The sequence below is a fragment of the Cervus canadensis genome, chromosome 4 (genome assembly GCF_019320065.1).
Source record: "Cervus canadensis isolate Bull #8, Minnesota chromosome 4, ASM1932006v1, whole genome shotgun sequence".
Taxonomy (NCBI): Eukaryota; Metazoa; Chordata; class Mammalia; order Artiodactyla; family Cervidae; genus Cervus; species Cervus canadensis.
Window position 1 is genome coordinate 85,123,851 of NC_057389.1, and position 20,795 is coordinate 85,144,645.

General features: G+C 46.1%; 1 protein-coding gene across 2 annotated transcripts in view; it reads left to right on the top strand.

Moving 5' to 3' along the window:
- Positions 1-20,795, top strand: part of SLC22A4 (solute carrier family 22 member 4) — a 40,608-nt gene that overhangs the window by 3,594 nt on the left and 16,219 nt on the right. For both annotated transcript variants that reach the window (XR_006269063.1, XM_043466009.1), the window contains exons 2-4: positions 10,379-10,482; positions 11,823-11,977; positions 19,025-19,196. Coding sequence is in view for 1 of the 2 variants with exons in the window: in XM_043466009.1 (XP_043321944.1) it covers positions 10,379-10,482; positions 11,823-11,977; positions 19,025-19,196 (431 nt within the window). In the remaining variant the exon portion in view is untranslated. The remainder of the gene's footprint in view (positions 1-10,378; positions 10,483-11,822; positions 11,978-19,024; positions 19,197-20,795) is intronic.

Here is a 20,795-nt window from a genome sequence, read left to right on the forward strand (position 1 = left end):
TGACCCTCTTCAGTCCATGGGCTGAGAAAACTAGGCAGTCATCTCTGAGTCAGGGCCCATACTCCAGATGCCCTGGGCGGTGGGCGGGGGGGGCTTGTTTGATAAAGAGCAGCTTTCTGTGGCAGACCACCAGTGACCTGAGGCAGGGCTGCTGCTCCACCATATCAGTTGCTATCCTCTCCTTCAGCTGGGGGCATCCTCTAGGAACCCATGGGTGGAGCTGCAGGCAGCTATGCCCTTAACCATGATAGAATGTCCAACAAAGGGCCTGGGCCTCTGGAGGCACTAGCCTTGTGCTATCTTTCTTGGGACCTAGAATTAGGGCCTGGACAGAATAGAACACACTGATTCCCCACCCATAGCTCAAAGGTATAAAATAGGAACAGAGGGGCCTTATCCTTTGCTAACAGGGTGCTTATGTGAGGCACTAGGAGTGGTGAAAGAGGGAATGATGAGACCAGAATGAGCCTAGCATCTGACAACTACTTGGGACTCCATATGGCAGCTCAAAGGGATGTACCTCCTTTGGGGCCTCTGCCAAAGCTGAAGAGTTTAAACAAGAAGCAGGTTTAGGCTGTTTTCTTTCCATCAGACTTACAGGCTGCCCTGGAATACTGCTGGCTAGTATGAGACTGGCAGCTTGGCTGTCGGGACAGCCTGAATATCAGACCTGCCCTCTGGCAGATTCCAAAGGGGATAAAGTGGGAGCCTCAGCCTCCAGCCAACACCAACAGACTTTTATTTCCAGGCAGTGCTGCAGAAAGAGAACAAATACAGGAGACTGAGGGGCTTTTCCTAGCTGTGGCCTGAATTTGCTTCCCTGTTTATCAGCTGCCTCGTGCCAAACAGTTTGTCTGTTGCCTCTAAGTTCTGTTCCTCTGACAAAGGCCACCAGGATCTCAGAATGTGCCTTCGTCCAGAGGCTGCTTCACCCAAGCCTCCCGCCAAGTTTCTGAATAAAGATTTTGTCCATCTTTCCTGGTGGGCAGAAGACCCCTCACACTTTGTCCAAGAGATAGGGTGGTGTATTGACAAAAACACGGCTTGGCAGAGCTGGTCGGAGGAGCTGTAGATGCCTTGGGCCTGTGAAGGGACTGTAATTTCTTCTTTGTGACAGGCTGTGTGTGCGTGCTAAGTTACTTAGTCGTGTCTGACTCTTTGTGACCCTATGGACTGTAGCCTGCCAGGCTCCTCTCTCCATGGGATTCTCCAGGCAAAAATACTGAAGTGGGTTGCCCTGCCCTCCTCCAGGGGATCTTCCTGACCCAGGGATCGAACCTATGTCTCTTATGTCTCCTGCATTGGCAGGTGGGTTCTTCCAGGCTAATGCAGGCCTGCCTTGTTATCTGAAGCCTTGGTATAGTTTTAAGCATGTCTCTAGAGCCCAAAATAATAAAAATAAAAAGGCAGGGATCTCCATTTGAAGTAGAAAGAATAGAGCCTCTGGGGAAAGGCTCAGTTGACTCACATATCCCAACAATGGACACAGACAGTCCAAGGCTAGCGGCTCCTGCTCTGTGTTTACAGGACTGGAAACAGGACTGCATGCCCCTTCTTCCTCCCTCAGGCCCCTTCATTCCCATCCCTACCATCCCACTTAAACTCCCTGGGTCTTTTGCTTTGGCTCCACCTCTGATGACCACAGAACTCTTCACCAATGCCTCTCCACCTATGGGTGCTTTTTCTTTACCTCTAATATAAGAAAAGAAAGATATTGAGGTTTTTAAGATTTAGCCTCCCATCTTCTGAGCTCCAAGTGCAGAGGCTTAATTCCTGGTGAGTGCAGCCAGGAGACTGGAGGATCCCATCCTCCACTCAGTCCATACTCATGTAGTGGCACCTGTACTCTAGTTTCCACAGGCTGACAATATGAGGGCCCTGGATGCCCTTATCCCAGTTTGTTGTAGAGTGGAGATTCCATGCCAAGAGAGGCAAACCAAAAAGGATGCTACCACCTCCAACCAGTGTCTAACTCATAAGGCAGGGAGTGCCATTCTGAGGGCACTTTCCCTTACCACAGCCTGGAGCAGGGGCTCAGGTATTTTCCCCCAGGGGAAGAAGTAGTCCGTAACAACCATAACAACCGAGAGCTCTGAAGCTGTCCCCACAGGAAATAACTTCATTTTACACAGGATGTACAGAAGTTGAAGCCTGAGAGTGCTCTTTAAAACAACAGAAATTGTGGTGACTAACAATCATGAGGAGACTAGTAGCTCCATTAGAGCAGCAAGCTAACCCATAGGGCAACTAGATTACCGGAGAGAACCAGAAAAAGAGACAGCTCAGAGCAACACTCCTGGAGTCCGAACAACCCTCAAAGACTTGCCTCAAAACTGCTCTTTCAAAGGGGCTTGAATTTAATTGAACTAGTCTGTGCCATGTTTTGTGCACAATAAAGAATGACAAAGGAATGATAAAGGAATATATAATAAAGGAATGATATAGCAATGGGTGGAGCCTAACAGCTAGGTTGGATGGCATCACTGAGTCAGTGGACATGAGTTTAAGCAAACTCAGGGAGAAAGTGAAGGACAGGGAGGCCTGGCATGCTGCAGTTAATGGGGTTGCAAAGAGTCAGACACGACTTAGCGACTGAACAACAACAGCTAGGTGTGATATCAGCAGAGGGAGACAGCTTAATAGAAAAAATGGGGGAAGAGACAGTCAAAAAGAGCCCTGCTAAATCCATTGTTCTCCCAGGGTGCTGGCACACATGCCCAAGGCTGTGTCTTCTGAGGAGCAACACCAGAGGCTTCACACTTCAGGGGAAATAAGAATTTCCCCTGCACTAAGGGGAATCCTTAGTGAACTAAGAATCCAGCCAAGTGATTAAACAAACAAAAAAGCAAACAAAAACAAAGACAGGTATCCCTGGTGTGTGTCGGGGTGAGAAGGGGTGTGGGGGAGAAAATTCAATGCTCAGAGTTTCTACAATGTATTTTCTGAAATGTCCAGTTTTTAACCAAAAATTACAAGACGTACAAAGAAACAGGAAAACATGACCCACACTCAGGAAAAAAATAGGAAACAGAAATTGCCTGAAAGGGCCTAGATGTCAGATTTAACAAAAACTTCAAAGCAGCGTTTTAAGTATTTTCAAAGAACTAAAGGAATTCATGCTTAAAAAGTAAAAAGAAGGTACCATGACAATGTCTCATCAAATACAGAATACCAATTAAGTTATTAAAATGAAAGTTATATAAAAAAGAATCAAATAAAAGTTCTGTAATTGAAATAAACAGTAGCTGAAATTTAAAAATTCACTAGAGAGCCTTACTAGTAACTTTGAACAGACAGAAGAAAGAATGAGCAAATTTGAAGACAGAGAAATAGAAATTATCTAATCCAAAAAACAGAAAAAAAGGAGTGAAGAAAAATGAACAAGTTCTTAGAGCAATGTGGAACATTATTAACCAGACTAATGTGCATAAAGGGAACACTAGAAGGAGAGGAGAGAAAGGAGCAGAAAAAAAGATAGTGAAAGAAATAATGACTGAAAACTTACCAAATATGATTAAAAACATTAATCTACACAGTTCAGCTCAATTCCAAGAAACAAAAAGATTTTTGCATACAGACAAATCATGGTGAGATTACTTAAAATCAAACACCAAGGGAAATTTTTGAAAACAGTAAGAACAATAGGACACATACAAGGGAACCCTCATAAGATTTACATTTGACTTGTCATAAGAAAGAAAGGAGGGGACTTCCCAGGTAGTCCTGTGGTTAAGAATCTTCCTGTCAATGCAGGGTCCGTGGCTTTGATCCTTGGTCCGGGAAGATTCCACATGCTGAGGGGTAACTAAGCCTGTGCACCACAACTACTGAAGCCCACACACCCTAGAGCCTGCGCTCCACAACTGGAGAAGCCACTACAAGAAGCCTGTGCACCACAACTAGAGAGTAACCCCCACTCGCTGCAACTAGAGAAAGCCTGTGCATGGCAAAAAAGACCCAGTGCTGCCATAAGTAAATACATTTTTAAAAAGAAACAAAGGAGGCCAAAGGCAGGGGGATAATGTATTTAAACTGCTAAAAGAAAAGGCACATCAACAAAAAGTCTTATTAATGTAACTAGCAAAACTATCTTTTAAAACTGAAATAGATATTCTCTCTCTCTCTCTCTCACACACACACACCTAAGAGAATTTTTGGCTAGCAGTGCTACCTTACAAGAAATACTAAAGAAAGTTCTTCAGGAATAATTATTTTTCTAAAGCACAACTTATTCCCTGAAAACTACAAAGCATCTTTGAAAGAAATGAAGATCTAAGTAAATGAAAAGATATCTTATGTTCTGTTCATGAAGCAGAAGATAATATTGTCAAGATGGCAACTCCCCAAACTGATCTACAGATTCAACACAAAAGATATTCAATATCATTAGTCATTAGGAAAATCACAACCACAATCAAGTCCAAACCATAATGAAATACTTCTTAATGCCTCCTGGGATGGTTAAAATTAAAAATATATACAATAACAAGTGTTGATAGGAATATGGAAAAATTGAAACATTTGTTCATTATTGTTGGGATTATACAATGATGCAGCCACTTTAGAAATACCCAAGAGAAATGAGAACATATACCCTTGCAATATCTTGTGTACAAAAGTTTATAACAGCTTTATTCATAATAGCCAAAAGGTAGAAACAACCCAAATGTCTACCAACTGGCAAATGGCTAAATAAAAGGTGGTATATCCAAACAGTGGAATATTATTCAACCATAAAAAGGAATAAAGTACTGATAATTAGTACTTGAATGAAGTACTGATACTTAGAACAACATGGATGAACCTTGAAAACATTATGCTAACTGAAAGAAGCCAGTCACAAAAGATTATATATTGTATGATTCCACTTAATATTAAATGTCCAGTGTAAACCCATCTAACATTGTTCAAAATAGAGTAGCACCTGTCGAGGGCCGCTGTCAAGTCTCTTTCAGACACCCAAGGACTGGAAAATTATTGAAAACAGGAAGTTACAGATTTTCAGATAAAAAACAAAACAAAACAAAAAACACATCCTATTGAAGCACAGCTAGCCCAGATACAACTATGGACCAGAAAAGATATGAACCCACCACCTCTATCCTGCACCTTGCCCTCTGAACTCAATAAAAGACTCAAACCCCACCCTTGGGGGCCAGCAACCACTCTATGCATCTGGCCCTTTCCTCCCTTGGAAAGGGAATAAAAACTCTCTTTTCTTCTCTTGTTAATATTTCTGTGAATTCTTTCACAATCTGTGTCAGCTCACCCAACACCCAGAATAGGCAAATCCAAAGAGACTGAGTGTATGTGAGTGATTGCCACAGGCTGGGAAAAGAAAATTGGAAGTGACTCTAGTGGGCATGGGGTTTCTTTCAGGGGTGATGAAACTGTTCTAAAATTAGATGATACTGATGATTGCACAACTCTGTGAATATAGTAAATTATAAATGAATTATACACATAAGAAGAATGAATTTTATGGTATGTAAATTATATCTCAATAAAGCTCTTATAAACAAAAAGAATTAAATAGCAAGCTTTCTCCCATCACTCCATGGTCAGTAAATTTCCAGCTTTAAGTTTACAACTAAGTTATAAAGAAGAAATTGTGGATAGAGGTATGTACTATTATTAACTAACTACTCCTTCCTCTTTTCCCCACAGAATGAAAAATAAGAGAATGCAGAAAGCCTTTCTTAAATGAACTATTGCTAGGTTTTCATTCACAGTTGTCTCTGAGATTGAAGTCCATTTATAAAGGGATTTTACACCTTGTGGTGAAAACTTTTCTGGTTTTTAGTCTGAATAGAAAGTTCTCATTTCTAACAATCTCTTCTGCCTAGTCAGGTTTCAGTACAACCTGCTTTGCTTATTCATTAATACTATTTGTAAAAGGCATGAGATTAGTAGAAAGGGAACTACCCTTTAAGGAGGTCTGTATGTGTCAGATGCTGTCAGACACTCTACTTACATTTCCTGTCCAATGCTCACAACAGTTTTGGGAGGGAGTATCACTGTCACCTCTTTGAAGAAGAGAAAGCAGGCTAACAGGGGTGAATGAGTGGCCCAAAGTCACACGGTCAGAAATGGCAGAACCCAAGACAGCCTGTGCTCTTTGCTCAGCATCGAGCTGCCTTCCAGAGTTCTCAGTTCTATGTAGTCATGGGGCTACTCTTATCTTTATGATCCTTTATGGCTTTGGTGAGGGCTAAAATTACTAGACTTTGGCTACTTGCCGAGTTCAAGGTTGAGGGTGACTTTCAAAGGATTGTGTGATTCCATACATTTCCAAACTAGTTTTCCATTATTCCTAACTGTTCAGCATTTGTTCATCAACAATTTGTTAAGCATCTACCACGTGCCTAGTGTTGTACACTTCAGTTAACTAAAATGATTATATGAATGTGTTCAGGTTTTAGAACTCTGTCCAAAAATAAAATAAAATAAAATAAAAAAAATAGAACTCTGTCCATCTGGAGGAGGTTGAACAGGGGGTGCCTCTTTTCCTGTCCTGCCGGAGAGCAAGGACACAGTGGCCGAGAACATCCCACCCAGGATGGCTGGGCTTATGCATGCACATGTGCACACCTGACCTGTCCTGTAAAGCATGCTTGACCTTCAGCTTTGTGCCCCTTCAGCATCTGGCCCAGATCAGGTGCTCAGTGACTGTTGAATAAATGATTAAGCAATTCCTTTTACCAATCCACTAGAATTTGGGCTAGTCACTTCATTGCTCTGTGCCTTCATTTCCTCATTTGTAAACTGGGGATAAAGGGAATACCCACTTTTAGATGGCAACTTTGAGATCCCGTGAATGATGCAAGGCACACAGTGAGCAATCAATACACTGTTCTTGTCCTTTCTGTTATTACTGTTGAGGGCATGATACGCATATTCTTCTAGGTCAAGTGTCCTCATGTTCCCTATTACCTTGTGACCTGGTTTTTTGTTCTTTAAGGCTAAATGACCCAGTCAAATGGGGAATATTGGCCTAAGACCTGGAGGATGAGACAGACACAGTAATTCTATGAGAGTATATCCAGTGCCTCAACCCTGCACAGTTTGGAACATTCCACTCTGTCCAGAGTGCATGTAGGAGTGTGGGTTATGTTTCAGAAATGGTAGTGTTTGACCTGAGGGCATAGCTCCAGGCCAATACCAGGCAGCCTCTCACCAGGACATCAGCCATTAGTCTCTAAGTTGACCCTGTGTATGTATGTCTGTGTGTGCATGTGTGTACACACATGTGCAGAGACCCACAGGACACTTCTGTCTCATCAAGGAAAAGACTGTCTCCCACTGGTCCTGCCATATCATTGTTAACCACAGGGAGTTCCCTGAGACCTGACAGTTGAGGCCCTAAGATACATCCCTAAAACCCCAAGGGTCTGGGGCAAGCAGGGCCTGGCCTTCTCAAGAATGGCCCCATGGAGAAAAGGGTCCCCCTACACGCTGGCAGCTGATTTATTGGAACACTAGTCCCGTAAGCTGAAGCCAATATTTTATCTGCCAATTTTGTATCCTATTACCAGACCTCTTGCAACTTTCAAAGAGACTCTTTGGGTCCAGTGACTCCCCGAGAGGGAACCCAGGCTTGGAAACAACCTTAAGTAGCATGAGGTCCAGCTGCCTTACTCTGCCAGACTTGAGCAGAGACAGACAGCACTCTCTACCAAAGACAGACAGCACCCCCCATGGGCCTGGGGCAGACGGCTGCTGTGTGCACATGGCCACCTGTGCTTCTCAATGCTGACAGGGCTTTGGGGGTGCCTCTTCAGGGAGGGAAGGGGGACCTAGAACCATGCATGGCCTCATGGCCTCCAGTAGGAGAGCAATGGGGAGCTGGCCCTCACCTCACCCTTCTCAGAACCCAATTCACATTTCCTTTCCTTGCTGCATCTCCCAAACAGACCAGGCTTGACCCACCATCAGGGCCAGCTTGATGGGCATCAATCCCTGCAGTCAGTCACCTAGGGCCCCACGTTTATTTTTAATGCTCTGCTATTGACATCTTGAAATTCCTAATTGTTTTGAACAAGGGGTCCGACATTTTCAAGTTACACTGGGCCTGAAAATTAGGGAGCCAGTTCTGTTTACTCTTTTGCTCATGCAAGGCCTGACATCTGACAGCTGTCCTCTTTCCTTTCTGTCTCTTAAGTCCTATCTATGCTGCCCAAAGGCAATGTCCTGATAGAAAAATGTTTTTAAAACAGCAAAGGAGAGCACGTTATCTTGGGAAGAGCTTTTCTGCTTGGCTGCAGATGTAATGGTAATGGTTGATAATGGATACTTAGTGGCCCCAAGGCTAACGGCTGTGGCAAGGCTAACGGCTGTGGTAGAGGTCTTCTGCCCCTAGTCCTGATGTCACATTCCTTGAAGAAGTGTAGGGGTGGTATGTAATAAATTCATTTTATCTGGCCTTTGGTGTTCTTGTCCAAAGCAGGACATGGGTACAAGGTAAAGTTCTGAGGCCCAAGTTGTTAGCTTGCCCATTTACTTGCTTTGACTTCAGGCAAATACTAGTCTCAGAGACTAAGTTTACTCTTCTGCAAAATGGGTTATGTACCACACCATGAGGCTTTGGGGCTTCAGTCTGTGCGTTGGGGCAGATCCAGGCTCTTGGGAGAGTGACTTTTAGAAGCTGGTGGTTATTAATTCAGGTACGTGTCTCCCTTCTGACCCGTGGCCTGGCAGAGCATGTGAATCTGGCCATACAGTTTTAGAGGGTTTGTGCCTTTTCCCCTGAAGCCCATTCAAGGTACCCCAGCTAAGGCAGCCTTCCTCTGGGTGCGGTTTCGGACTGACCCTCAGTTGTGCCTGAGGGGTAGAGAGTTTCTGGTTCATTGTTTTTTCTTCTGCAGAGCTGTGCTTGGGCAGCTTGCCTGTGAGCAGCATTGTGAGCACAAGGCGAGGCAGTCTCGTGAATCCTGCTGTTGTCTCCAGGATGGGGGTGTTCTCAAGGACGTTATTCTCAGCATAACAGAGTGGCCCCTTTGTGGAAGGAAGTATATAGGAGAGGCTTCTCCCAGGTCTCGGTACTCAGACAAACTGAGTACCGCAGAATGAGTTTATTACTCTGCACACTGTGATCCTGAGAGCCGAGCTGCTGGGATATTCAAAGCCAGATTTCAGGGCTTCGCTGGCAAGCTGACAGGCCTTTGGGCAGGACAGCCAGAGGTCAGTCTTACCCCTGGCTTGGTTATTTTTGTAACCCCTGCTCCTCTGAGATTTTCATTTGCCACAATTCCCTTAGCTGTTTGTTGTACACATCTTTCTTGTATGTATCCTCATATCCATCTCTCTCTGCTGCAAATGGGGCATGATACAAATATGTGAATTCACTTTTAAATCTATGTCAGGCAAGTTGAAAGGATTAAGAACCAATCTGCCTTAGGAATGTCATGGGTGCAGTACCATTGCTGAGTGGGTGACTGGGATTGGGTGGGAGGCAGGAGGTTTTTCCTATAGACTTTATCGTCTTACCACACACAGCAATCCCCTGACCCACTATCCCAAAATGCTTATTGGCACCTGCTTCTTTTTTAATTCACAAAAACTCACTGAACACATTTTGAAATCTTTGCAACCTCCCCTTGAGATTATGCTGAATTGACTTAAGTCAAGAGCTGAAACTCTCATTTTATGGGTCCACAAGCAGACTTGTTAGAGCTACAACAGCCCATGGGCCCTGGGGAGTGGGAGGTACCACACTTCTGGGAGGGCTGCATGGAAAGGAGGGTGGAGGAGTGTGGAGGGGAGATAAGGAGCACTGAGGAGGGGTGGGAACACCACCCCTAGCACAGTGGGGCTCCGGATCAAGCCCTACGCCTGGCCTAAGGTGTTACGTGGCCCAGGGAGCACAGGGTTCTCTGGAGGATTCTGCTCAGAAAATATAATCACAGGTTTTGGGGGACCACTTGGATTTTTCAACAGGTAGAAGAAGCTTTTATACCTGGATCAAGTGACCATGCCCACCACCCTGCCCTGCAGGCATTTCAAACACTGTCCCTCCATGCCCGAGGGTCATGCTTCAGTAACTTCTGAAGCAGAAATAGAGCCTCTGCTTCATACTACTTCACAGTTGAGGGCTCGCTAGCCAAAGCCATGCCTCAGCTCACTTCTCCGTATACAATGTAAGCATGGCCAGAGGTATCACTCCTCCTTTCAGAAGAGGGGGGTGAGCCTCGGGCAGGACAGTGACTGACAGAGTCAGCAGTCAACCCCAGGGCTGTGAAGCCTACGCCCTTTGCACAGTAGTGAGCCTGGCACAGGGCAGGAGAGCCTGCCTGGCTGCCACGCTAATATGCCCTCGGAGCTGGGCAGGGGCCGGAGCTGCTGGAGGGCTGGGCTCACACTTTGTGTTTTTCCCTGGCAGTGGAGTCTGGTGTGTGAGGAGGATTGGAAGACGCCCCTTACCACGTCCCTGTTCTTTGTAGGCGTGCTTCTCGGTTCCTTTGTGTCTGGGCAGCTGTCAGACAGGTAAGGATGATGGGAGGGAGGAAAGGTGACTTGATACACTGCCTGTCCTGGGGTTGGACTGAATTTAGGGTATTTTCACCAGAGGAAGGGAGGCCCCATAGGCTACCAAGTGAGTGACCGGAGGAACTATGATGTATCCTGTATCCTCTGTGCTCAGCCCCTTGTGGGGAACCACTGGAAAATGGGGCTCTTATGTCACAACTGTTAGTTTCTTAGTTGTACCCAACTCTTTGCAACCTCATGACTGTAGCCTGCCAGGCTCTTCTGTCCACAGAATTCTCCAGGCAAGCATACTAGAGTGGGTTGCCATTTCCTACTCCAGGGGATCTTCCTGACCCAGGGATCGAACCAGGGTCTCCAACATTGTGGGCAGATTCTTTACCATCTGGCTGGACACTGGGCCACAGAGCTGATCAAGGCTGGTTCAGGGCCTCCTGGAGTGCACAATCAGGGGGAGACAGCATCACCGCGTGGGGAGACATGACCACACTGATCCCTGAATGTTCTGTAGGGACCAGGGCAGGAAGGTGGGAGTGCTCAATGGCAGTGTTGGGGAAGGCTTTCCAGAGGAATGGCTTAGTCATGAAGCCCAATGGGACCCCAGACTCAAAAGCCTGAGATGACCTGAGTGTGGAAGATGAGATGGGAGATGTTGTCCTGTGTTCCCTCTGAGCTACTGGACACTATTAGAAAATGAAATTAAGACTTAAGCCAACTGTAGTGTCATTTATGGATGTTGCTGGAAGCTACTTTCCACAGAGCAGTGGTTCCCAATTTGGGATGCCCAGTAGAGTCACCTGGGAAATATCTTTAAGCCCTGACACCCATACTGCATCCAACAGTCTACATCCAGACAATAAGAATCTCAGAAGGCCGTCACAGTATTTTTTAAGCTCTCTTGATCCCAAGCGCAACCTAGGTTCAAGACCACTGACACAGAGGGACTCTTGGCTCTGGGTTGACAGAATTCTCATGTTGCTGACATTAGATGCATCTTCAGTTTGTACTGTGCTCATGTTCCAGAAACGTGATGGCAGCTTCTACCTATGACTCATTCTAAAGAGCAAATTTCCACGTGGTCCTTACATAAGCTGCTGTGTGATTTCGAGATCTGCTGCCTCCACAGGAGGCTCAGAATCTCAGAAAGTTACCTCCTGGGCAGAAGGATGCCTGAGACCTCACCCAGGAAGAACCTGGGAGGGTGTGATAGGAGAAAAGCCTGTCACAGCCCTGAGAAAAACCGTCTGCAGGGATGCCTGACTCAGGCCTTCCACAAGCCCTGAGTATAGTGCTGCTGTGACCTGCACAGGCTGCTTCTTGTGTTGTGCTGTATTCTACAGATTTGGCAGAAAGACCATCCTCTTCGCAACCATGGCTGTGCAGACTGGCTTCAGCTTTCTGCAGATTTTTTCCATCAACTGGGAGATGTTCACCGTGTTATTTGTCATCGTCGGCATGGGCCAGATCTCCAACTACGTGGTGGCCTTCATACTAGGTAGGAATGGCTTCTGACCTGCAGGGCTCCTCCTTACAGTCCTCAGAGAGGCCTGGGAAGAGGGGGCCGCTGAAGAGGGCACGGGGAGCGCTCTTACTCAGCCCAGAAGGAAGCACTGTAATTCATGGTCTGTGCTTCCAAAAAGCGATCAGCTTCGGGGACATATGTGCTGGGGAGGAGGCTGTGGTCACAGGTTCTTTGACAGGTCACAAGCAAGGCAGGCACTCATAGGGAGCCAGCTCTTTGCTGGCCCTGAAATGTGACTGTGAGTAAGAGCCAAGTGATAACTGAGACACATTTCAGGAGCACGGGGCTTGGGAAGGACACAGAGGAGGGATTCTTGAGGGAGAGACAGTCCGGGGATGTGTCTGATCTGAGCTATGAAGGCTCAAGACTTCTGCCTGGGCCACAGCTAAACGGTCTCCTGGCAGCTGGGCCTGGCCCATAGGGGTATTAAGGGTGGTCGGTGCGGCTGGTACACAGGTGGAGGAGGCACGTGCCAGACAGGAGTCCGGTGCCAGCTGTCCATCTTTGGGCAGATCTGGCTTCACCCCTAAGTCAAAGCCCACCCCCAGACCATATCAGCTGCATACAGGACAAGCCTCATTGCTGGGAGCTGTCCTATCTCCTAGCAGCAACCTTGCTTCTGGAATATCAGGGCGCATGAGGGGGACTCACAAGCTAAAGGTCAGGGGGAGGCCCCCAGGGTCTTCAGCAGCTTCTCCCAGGAAGCAGCAGGGTGAGCTCCAGGCATGTTGATAAGGGTCATCTGCAGGAGTGAAGTCCCCAGCAGGCTCTCTGAGGTCACCTCTGGGACAATAGATACTCATTCCCATAACCTCTGGTGTGATCATATTTCCTTGTTGGCTGTCTCAGTTTGTCCCTATTGCCACAGTGTAGTTACCAATAGCACCCCTTTAATGTAAGTCTAATGATTCTTATCTCAGAAGTCTGAATCTAGTAAGATGATTCTGATAGCTTTTAAGATTCTGGATGACTTGTTGGCTTTCAAGATCCTGTGTTCTCTTCGTTGAGGATGTGTATACCCTGTCAGGTTGCCAACTTGGAACTGTTCAAATTCTACTCCTTTAATCATTTGTGAAGCGCTCCTTGCCAAAGGCCTAGCCTTGGCATCTGAAGAAGGAGGTGGGGAAGGCATGCTGCAGTCACACGGCCCCAGCAGAAGCACCCTCTTCAGCAGGAGAGGACCTCTGTCCTTTCTGCAGGGGGAAGAGGGGAGGGGGGAAGGATTTATTGAGAGGACACAGCGAGCTGCCAGCCAGTGGTGCTAGAAACTGGAGACTGGAAGAATTCAGGACAGAAGTTGCGACCTCCTAATGCCTGATGACCCCAAGGACACAGGGCTCTTGAACACAGCAGAGTTTGATTTTCTCATGGTTTAAAACCCCACAGACTCCATCTTCCTTTTGGTGACCACCCCGTACCTGGAAAGCCCAATGGGTAGCTTTGCTTGGGCCAGAACATACTGGAGACTAAACAGAGGAATCTGTCTGGAGTGAGCAGAGCACCTTTAGGAGAACTGAAAGAATCACCTGAAATGGAAGGGCACGAGGTCCTAGTGAAGCCAGAGAAGCCCTGTCCTCGGGATCAGGAGTCAGGTGTTGTCTCTGCCGTGCACGGCATTCCCCAGGGCCTGCTGAACGGCAGCGCTTGGACCTGCCCTCCCAGGGCACAGGGTGCTTCTGAAGCCATAGAGCCTTTTCCCCCGTGTGAGTGGATGAGGCCAGGAGAGCCCACGCCAGGCTTCCTGCAGGGAAGCCTCTGCCCAGCTGACCCTGACACTACAACCAGCTTCTCTCCCTGCTCCTTATGCTGACACGAGTGGGAAGGCCAAGGGAAAAGTAAGAGCTGTAAGATCAGTCAGAGCCTAGATGTGGGAGCCAGCAGTCAGTGGGCGGGACGCTGGGTGTAGCAGGCTCTCCATCAGCTGCGTAGGGTGCTCTGGGAGCCTCCCTGGCTGTAGTGTTACTCCTCGGTGTTCTACAGGAAACTGCTGACATTTGTGTGCTGGTTTGAAACTCCTTGTCCTGGGTTCTCAGGCCTGAGCATTTCAGTGTCACTGAAAATCAGTCTGCCCCTTGGAGCAGCCAGAAGCCCTGGAGACACAGCAACATCTCTGGCTTCTGGCAGCGCAGCAGCGCTCTCTGGTGTTCTAGGACTGAAATAGCCAAATTATGGGTTTCAGTTGACTAAAAGCAACCTAAGCTTTGGATCTGGTCTGAGTTCTGTCTGGCCCTTCACCTTCACTTTTTTGCCCTCTGGCTCCAGGGAAGGGTTGGCAAAACTGTGCGGTGATAATCTGCCATTTTAGGAATTCTCACATTAACTCAGGAAACTGAATTACTCCCACTCTCAACACAGTACAAAAATGGATTCTCTCCTTGCTCTGCTTTTTAACAATTACAAAGCCTGCCAGAGTCACAGGAGACAAGAAAGGGGAAGAAAGGAACAGTGCTTCTTAAAGAAACAGAACATGGTTACACCTGAAAGTGAAGAGGCTGCCAAAACGATGTTGGCTCAGCAGCAAGTGACCACTCAGGACCAAGGACACCGACCCTACCCACATTCCAGCTCTCCCCTCACAATCTCCTACTGTTTCCCAGAAATAACACCCTTGACCTGTCCAAAGCCTCTGGGTGAAACTCTAGTGGCATCCTCCTTTATTTCTCGTAACTAGCTGCTTGAATTTATTTTGCAAAGTTAACTGTCTCCTGTCTTGACTGATTCATTCATTCAGTATTTTCCCAGCCCTGTTAACGATATTTGTTCCAGCATGCTGAACTACTTAAAATGCTGCTTCCTCTGATGTCTTCATGTTTTCTCCCTTTTGATAAGTACATAACTGATGGCATCTTCCTTTGTAAGTTTGGCTACCAGGAAGCTCATGCAGCCTTTATTAGCCACATAGTTTTTAAAAGTTTTAAAATTGAGTTTACATAGCATAATGTTAACTCTTATAAAGGTGTATAAATTCAGTGGTTATTAGTGTATTCACAACGTCATACAATCATTGACTGTACCTAACTCCTGAACATTTCATCATTCACAAAAGAAACTTATTAGCAGTTACTTCCCCATTCTCCTCTTTCCCCAGCTCCTGGCAACCACTAATCTACTTTCGGTCTGAATGGATTTGTCTATATTCTGGACATTTCTGATAAACAAAATTTTACAATATGTGGCCTTTGTGACTGACTCCTTCATTTAATGTTGTCAAGGTTGGTCTGTGCTGCAGAATGACTCAGTACCCCAATGTATGCAGATATCACGTTTTGGTCATCTCTTCATCAGGTGACAGACATCTGGGTTGTTACCATTCTTTGACCAATTTGAAGAACGTTGCTATCAGCATTTGAGTACAAGTCTTTTGTGGACCTATGTTTTCAGTTCTCTTGGGCATGTACCTAGGAGTGGACTTGCTAGATCATTAGGGAAATTTAGGTTTTACCATTTAAGGAACTGTCACACTATTTTCCAAAGCGATCTGTTGCATATTTTTGCTCTCTTCTCCAGGACATCACTTTTCACCTTTCTTTGTATTTTACTTTAATGTTACCATTATTTTATTTTATTCAAATTATAAGCTACTTCAAGGGAGGAATGGGATATAAATACATTAAAAAGATGCATAGATTTGCTGGCAACCCTTGTTTGCACTGCCCTGAGAGGGAAGAATTGGGGGACACAGGGAGGTAGGACTCACTCCTGTCTGTCCTCAAAGGGCTCAAATCTGGTCGGCAGAGGCAGCCAAGGCAGCTGTTACAGAGAATGTGGGTCATGGGTCTAGGAGTGTGAGGGGTGCACAGATAAATTGTCTGTGTATATGCATAGACAAGAAAGGTCCCTTTTAGCTAGAATGATCATGAAAGTTTATAGAGAAGAAAGAGGACAAGGGAATATCTGCTATTTTGATGGGAATTCTCAGTATTTTCCAGGAGCAAAGAGAGGTTTTTGCTGTCTTCTGTTGGATCTCTTTGTTTTCCAACATTCCCCTGACATCTGGTACATTTCAATTATTTGACCAGGATAAAAGAATTAATGATTCCTGAGTACCTGCTACATGCCAGACACCTACTTAGGCTCCTTACCTACATTAATCTAAGTCCCCATAATAATAACTCCATGAAGTAGGACTTATCAAAGTCACCCTAGTAGCAAATGAGCATCAAGGGGCCCAGCCTCTGCACGTGGCTGATAGAGGACCCTGGGTCCTACCCTATATCCTGGCAGCTGCACCACAGTCATGTTTCTTGAGCTGGGGTCTGCAGACCTCTGCTGGTCATTCATGGAGGGGCAGATCCTGCCCCAAGTGGAAGGGATCCAGTGGTTCCTGAGCTGATTACCATAGAAGGGCCCTGAGCAACATGACAGCAAGCCTGGCCCTCTCTGAGTCACTCACTCTCGGGGAGAGTGCTCAGGTCCTGGAGGTGGTGACAGGCAGTGGGCAAACACTCCTGGCCAGGACATGCTTCTTTGGCTTAGCAGTCAGAGTCTCACTCACAAGTGATACTCAGAGGCCCAAGCAGAGCAAGACCAAGCAGGCTTTGTTCTAGGAGCAAACACCTAAGGGGTAAAGGAGGTCAGGACAAGGAGCCCCTAGTGAGCAGAGCCGGAATCACCAGTCACCTCTCTCACTGCCAGTCACATGGAGTTTGTGACACCTGCTGGCAGTGAAAGGTCTGCAGGAAATAAGACTCCTCTCCCAGTGTCTCTGAGAGGACTGGTTGGCCTCTCGTTCGTTTGAAGACCAAATCCTAACTTCTAAAATGCAGGTGTGGCCCCACCCATCTCTCACACATGTCTCTGCTAGAACTCAGTCGAAGGACAGCTTGACAGGGCGAAGGCTTTGCTCCCATGTAATTGTTTTTTCTGGACTGTATCCATAGATTAAGCTGATCAGGCTTAAATCCTGTCTGTCCCACTTATTGCATATGTGTGAGTTTAGGCAATTTGCTTTAACTCTTTAAGTCTCAGCTGATGATATGTAAAACAGAAGTAATATTAGTTGTTATATGATTGTTGTGAAGATTCAAAGAGACAATATATGTAAACACTCAGTCTGGAACCTGGCTCAAAGTGCCTACTCAAAACAATGCTAACTATGAAGACGATGATGATGGTGCTCAAGGCAGGGTGATTTTCTAAAAGTCAGAGAGCAGGAAGTCATGCTCCCAAGGAACTATTCAGATTTGTGCCATCCCTGTTGCTCCACATAAGAGCAGAAGACTAGATTAATGAAGCTTCTGTCCCCCATGGGTACTCTGCAAAGCTAGAGCAACTCTGTCCTGACCTGAGACCCAAGCTTAAGGAAGGACATTATCCAGAAATTCAGTGGGGTAACTTCTTTCTCTTCTCTTATCAGGATCATGGAAGTATGAGGGAGCTCCCTTGGCCTCATGAGTCTACAAGATTCCCACTTGGTCCTGTGCACTTTCTCTTTTCCACAATCACATCCTCTGCCGCTTCACTTCTGAATCTCTGCTTAGGAATAAAGCACTATTCATTCTCATATCTTGATAATCACAGCCAAAGTGTTTAGAAACCATGGCATGGTGAGTCTTCTTATGGAGTGACAGGAAGGTCATTAATGAGGTAAGAAAAGATCTGGGAACAACGCTCATGATCCTGAAAGAAGTCTGGCCCTATTCCTGGAAATGAGTTTAAAGGCTAAGAAATGCCCTGGGTGGTTAGAGCTATTGTCTGCAGTCCAAGATGTGAGAGATATACAATACTGGCCATTTCTATTAGTCTGGCTTTTAGAAATGGCTGTTCAAGACAGAACCACTGAGGCACATCTTCAGTTATGATGAGTGAGGAAGAAGAGAGGTAAGGATAGGAACATGTAGGAGGGGAGAAAGGGAAACCAGCAGAAGTAGTCATTTTACTGCTTCTCTGGAATTAGTCCTTAATTCCTTAGCCTGTGCTCAGGGCATATAAACGCAACTAAGAAATTCCTTCTTAAAACCCAAGCCCGAATAACCTTCAAATCATCTGTTTTGTATTTTCTGGGTTACTTCTCAGTAGTGGTGGGCAGATTTCAAACAAAAGATGGAGCTATTGCCATTGGCCACATCTCCACCCTGGGGCAGAGGACCAAGAGTGGACTCTGTGGAAAGGGCCTGAGTTTTGTGACAACAGAAGGAGCCTGTTCTCAGACTCCTTGTCTCAAATCAAGTGCTCCAAGAAGCAAGCAACATCTCTTGAAGAACTGGGGCTGAGCCATCCACTGTGGTGCTGAACAGAGCAGGAGCCTTTCCCAAAACAGGGCCAGATGCCAAGCATCTGGTGGTTTTGTGGTGTTCTGGGAAAGCTCTGTGAGTTCTCTCCATGTGTGCCCAGCTCCAGGGCTGCCACCTGCCAGGCCAGAAGGGCAACTTCTTCTTGTCTTTCACTGGGCTGTATGGACTGCTTCCGCCTGGGGCTGATACCTGGACACTGTGTAGCCTCAGTGGAATTCAGCCCTGGGCTCTGAGGACCTCCAGAGCCAGCTGGATCCTCTTTATCATTTCTCAGGGCTCGAGGGTAGCTAAGGGTGTCCTAACACAGCTCAGTAACTGAACTCTCCACTGTTTCCAAGAGACCCATATCTGCTTATTTACAGTGGTGAATAGTGGGAGAGGCTGAATGCCGCATGATCCACACACCCTCAGGAGAGCTCCCACGTCTCCTGGGACGCCCTCACTGCTCCTCACCCTGGGGCTTTTATTTTGGAAATGTGGCATTCTCAGAAGAGGTTACCTCTCAGGGCTGAGCATGATGTTCATATGACATGAGGAGACATTAAAAAAAAAAAAATCTACAGCTCCTTTAAAATCTCATGAAAACCCATCCTTCTATGAGGTGGTAAGTCTTGGGTCATGTCCCACCTTCCTCCACACTCACCCCTCCTGCTCTGGGCCAGGAGGCAAATAACTCGTTCCTCTTCTAAGTGGTTATATTTTTTGACTCTAACTGCCAGGTAATGATGTGAAAAAGCAAATATTAAAGTGAGTTAAAATGCTAATACTCCTCCCTTGTTTTGAACAGGAACAGAAATTCTTGGCAAGTCAGTTCGTATTATATTCTCTACGTTAGGAGTGTGCACATTTTTTGCAGTTGGCTACATGCTGCTGCCCCTGTTTGCTTACTTCATCAGAGACTGGCGGATGCTGCTGCTGGCGCTGACGGTGCCGGGGGTGCTGTGTGTCCCGCTGTGGTGGTGAGTGTGGCTCTGTCTCAGACAGCCCCCTACTGCGGGCCAGCAACCTGGAGCCCGGAGCCTGGTGCTGACCTTGACGTGGGCCTGCTGATCTCACTGGAGCAGGCTGAGGCCTCAAAGCCCACAGACCATTTCCCTTGTTGGGGGTGGGCATGCGTGCTGGGGTTTGACTCCCCACCATCCCGCAAAGCACCGTTCTCAGGAAACCCAGTCCCCCTTGGGCTATCCCAACTCTTCTCTGTTACTGGATGGTTGCTGTTGTTTGTGGAGATGGTACTGTTGGGTTTTGTTACTTTTAGCTCTGCCCACCTGCTCTTCTGACACTTTTCTCTAGGAAATCTCTTTTTCCTTATGGCTTCAATTAATGTAACTTCCGCAAGCTGCCCTATCATGTAATGATTAGCATCTAAGATGTGACTGTTTATCTGCTTTGTCTTGAAGAGCTAGAGAATCACTTCTGTTTAATTAATTGTTAGAGAAAACATTCTCTTCACTCCTCTCACAACTCTTCAACCAAATTTTGACACATCAATGTGGGAATAATAAAGTGTTGAGATGCTGACCCCAGTTTCACCGAGATATGGCTATGGGGAAGACTTTACGTGAGAGAACAGAATGACAAGAATGGAATAAGGTCCCAGCCATATGTTTTATTTGGGGGAGATTCCTCATTTCTTTGGTTTTTCCATATTTAAAAAAAAGGAAAGGGGATTTTTTTCCCATTATTGAGTCCGGTACTCTCTCTCTCTTTCTCTCTCTCTCTCGCTCTCTCTCTCATTGATTAGCCTTGATTTGGTTTCATGATATCAAAATCAAATCTCCCAGCAGTGACTGGTTTTACTGAATTGCTTGACTTCTGTCTGCTTACAAACAATTAAAGTATTTTTGATCATGTTTTGGGGCTCACAGTTTAGACTAGCCCTCATGGTTGCCCTGTCCTATGGACATACTTAGGAAGTGTGCCTTAGCAAGTTTCCTAGAAGGACCTTCATCTCGCTGCAACTGTTAGGCAGCCATAGAGGCTGACAGGTAGTACTTTTTGGCCTTGTTAGACCAGATAGCTCTGGTTAGACCACTCCAAACTACTGTCCTTTTATGGTCTCTAAGGCTGATGTGATTCACCAGTGCAAATCCTTGGCGTGAGTGTGCATGGGGGAAAGAAAGCACTTTTTTTTTTTTTCTTACTTCCCTAGAATTTGAGAAACAGTGTGTTAGATACTATTCTGATTTCCTGACCCAGTCTGAGAGTAGGGCAGTTTTCTTGAATGAGAATCACCATCATCACCATCACATCAGCATCACACCCTCTCTCCACAACACCCCCTGCTAACTGAATTTATTGTAAAAGGTGCTGGTGACCAGACAGTCTCTCAAGTCACAAGACGAGATTTTTCAGAGGTTACTTTCTGCCTCTTCAGTTGAATGATTTTGGTAATCTGTGTTCTTTGGTTCTGGTTGTCATCTCAGCATAAGAGACTAGTACTTTCAAAATATGTTATAGTCAACTGTATTACTATATGATTCTATAAGAGACAGAAAACAAAAATAGAAGGGCCCTGACTGACTATAAGAGATTAGTACAGATTTTACTTTGTGGGG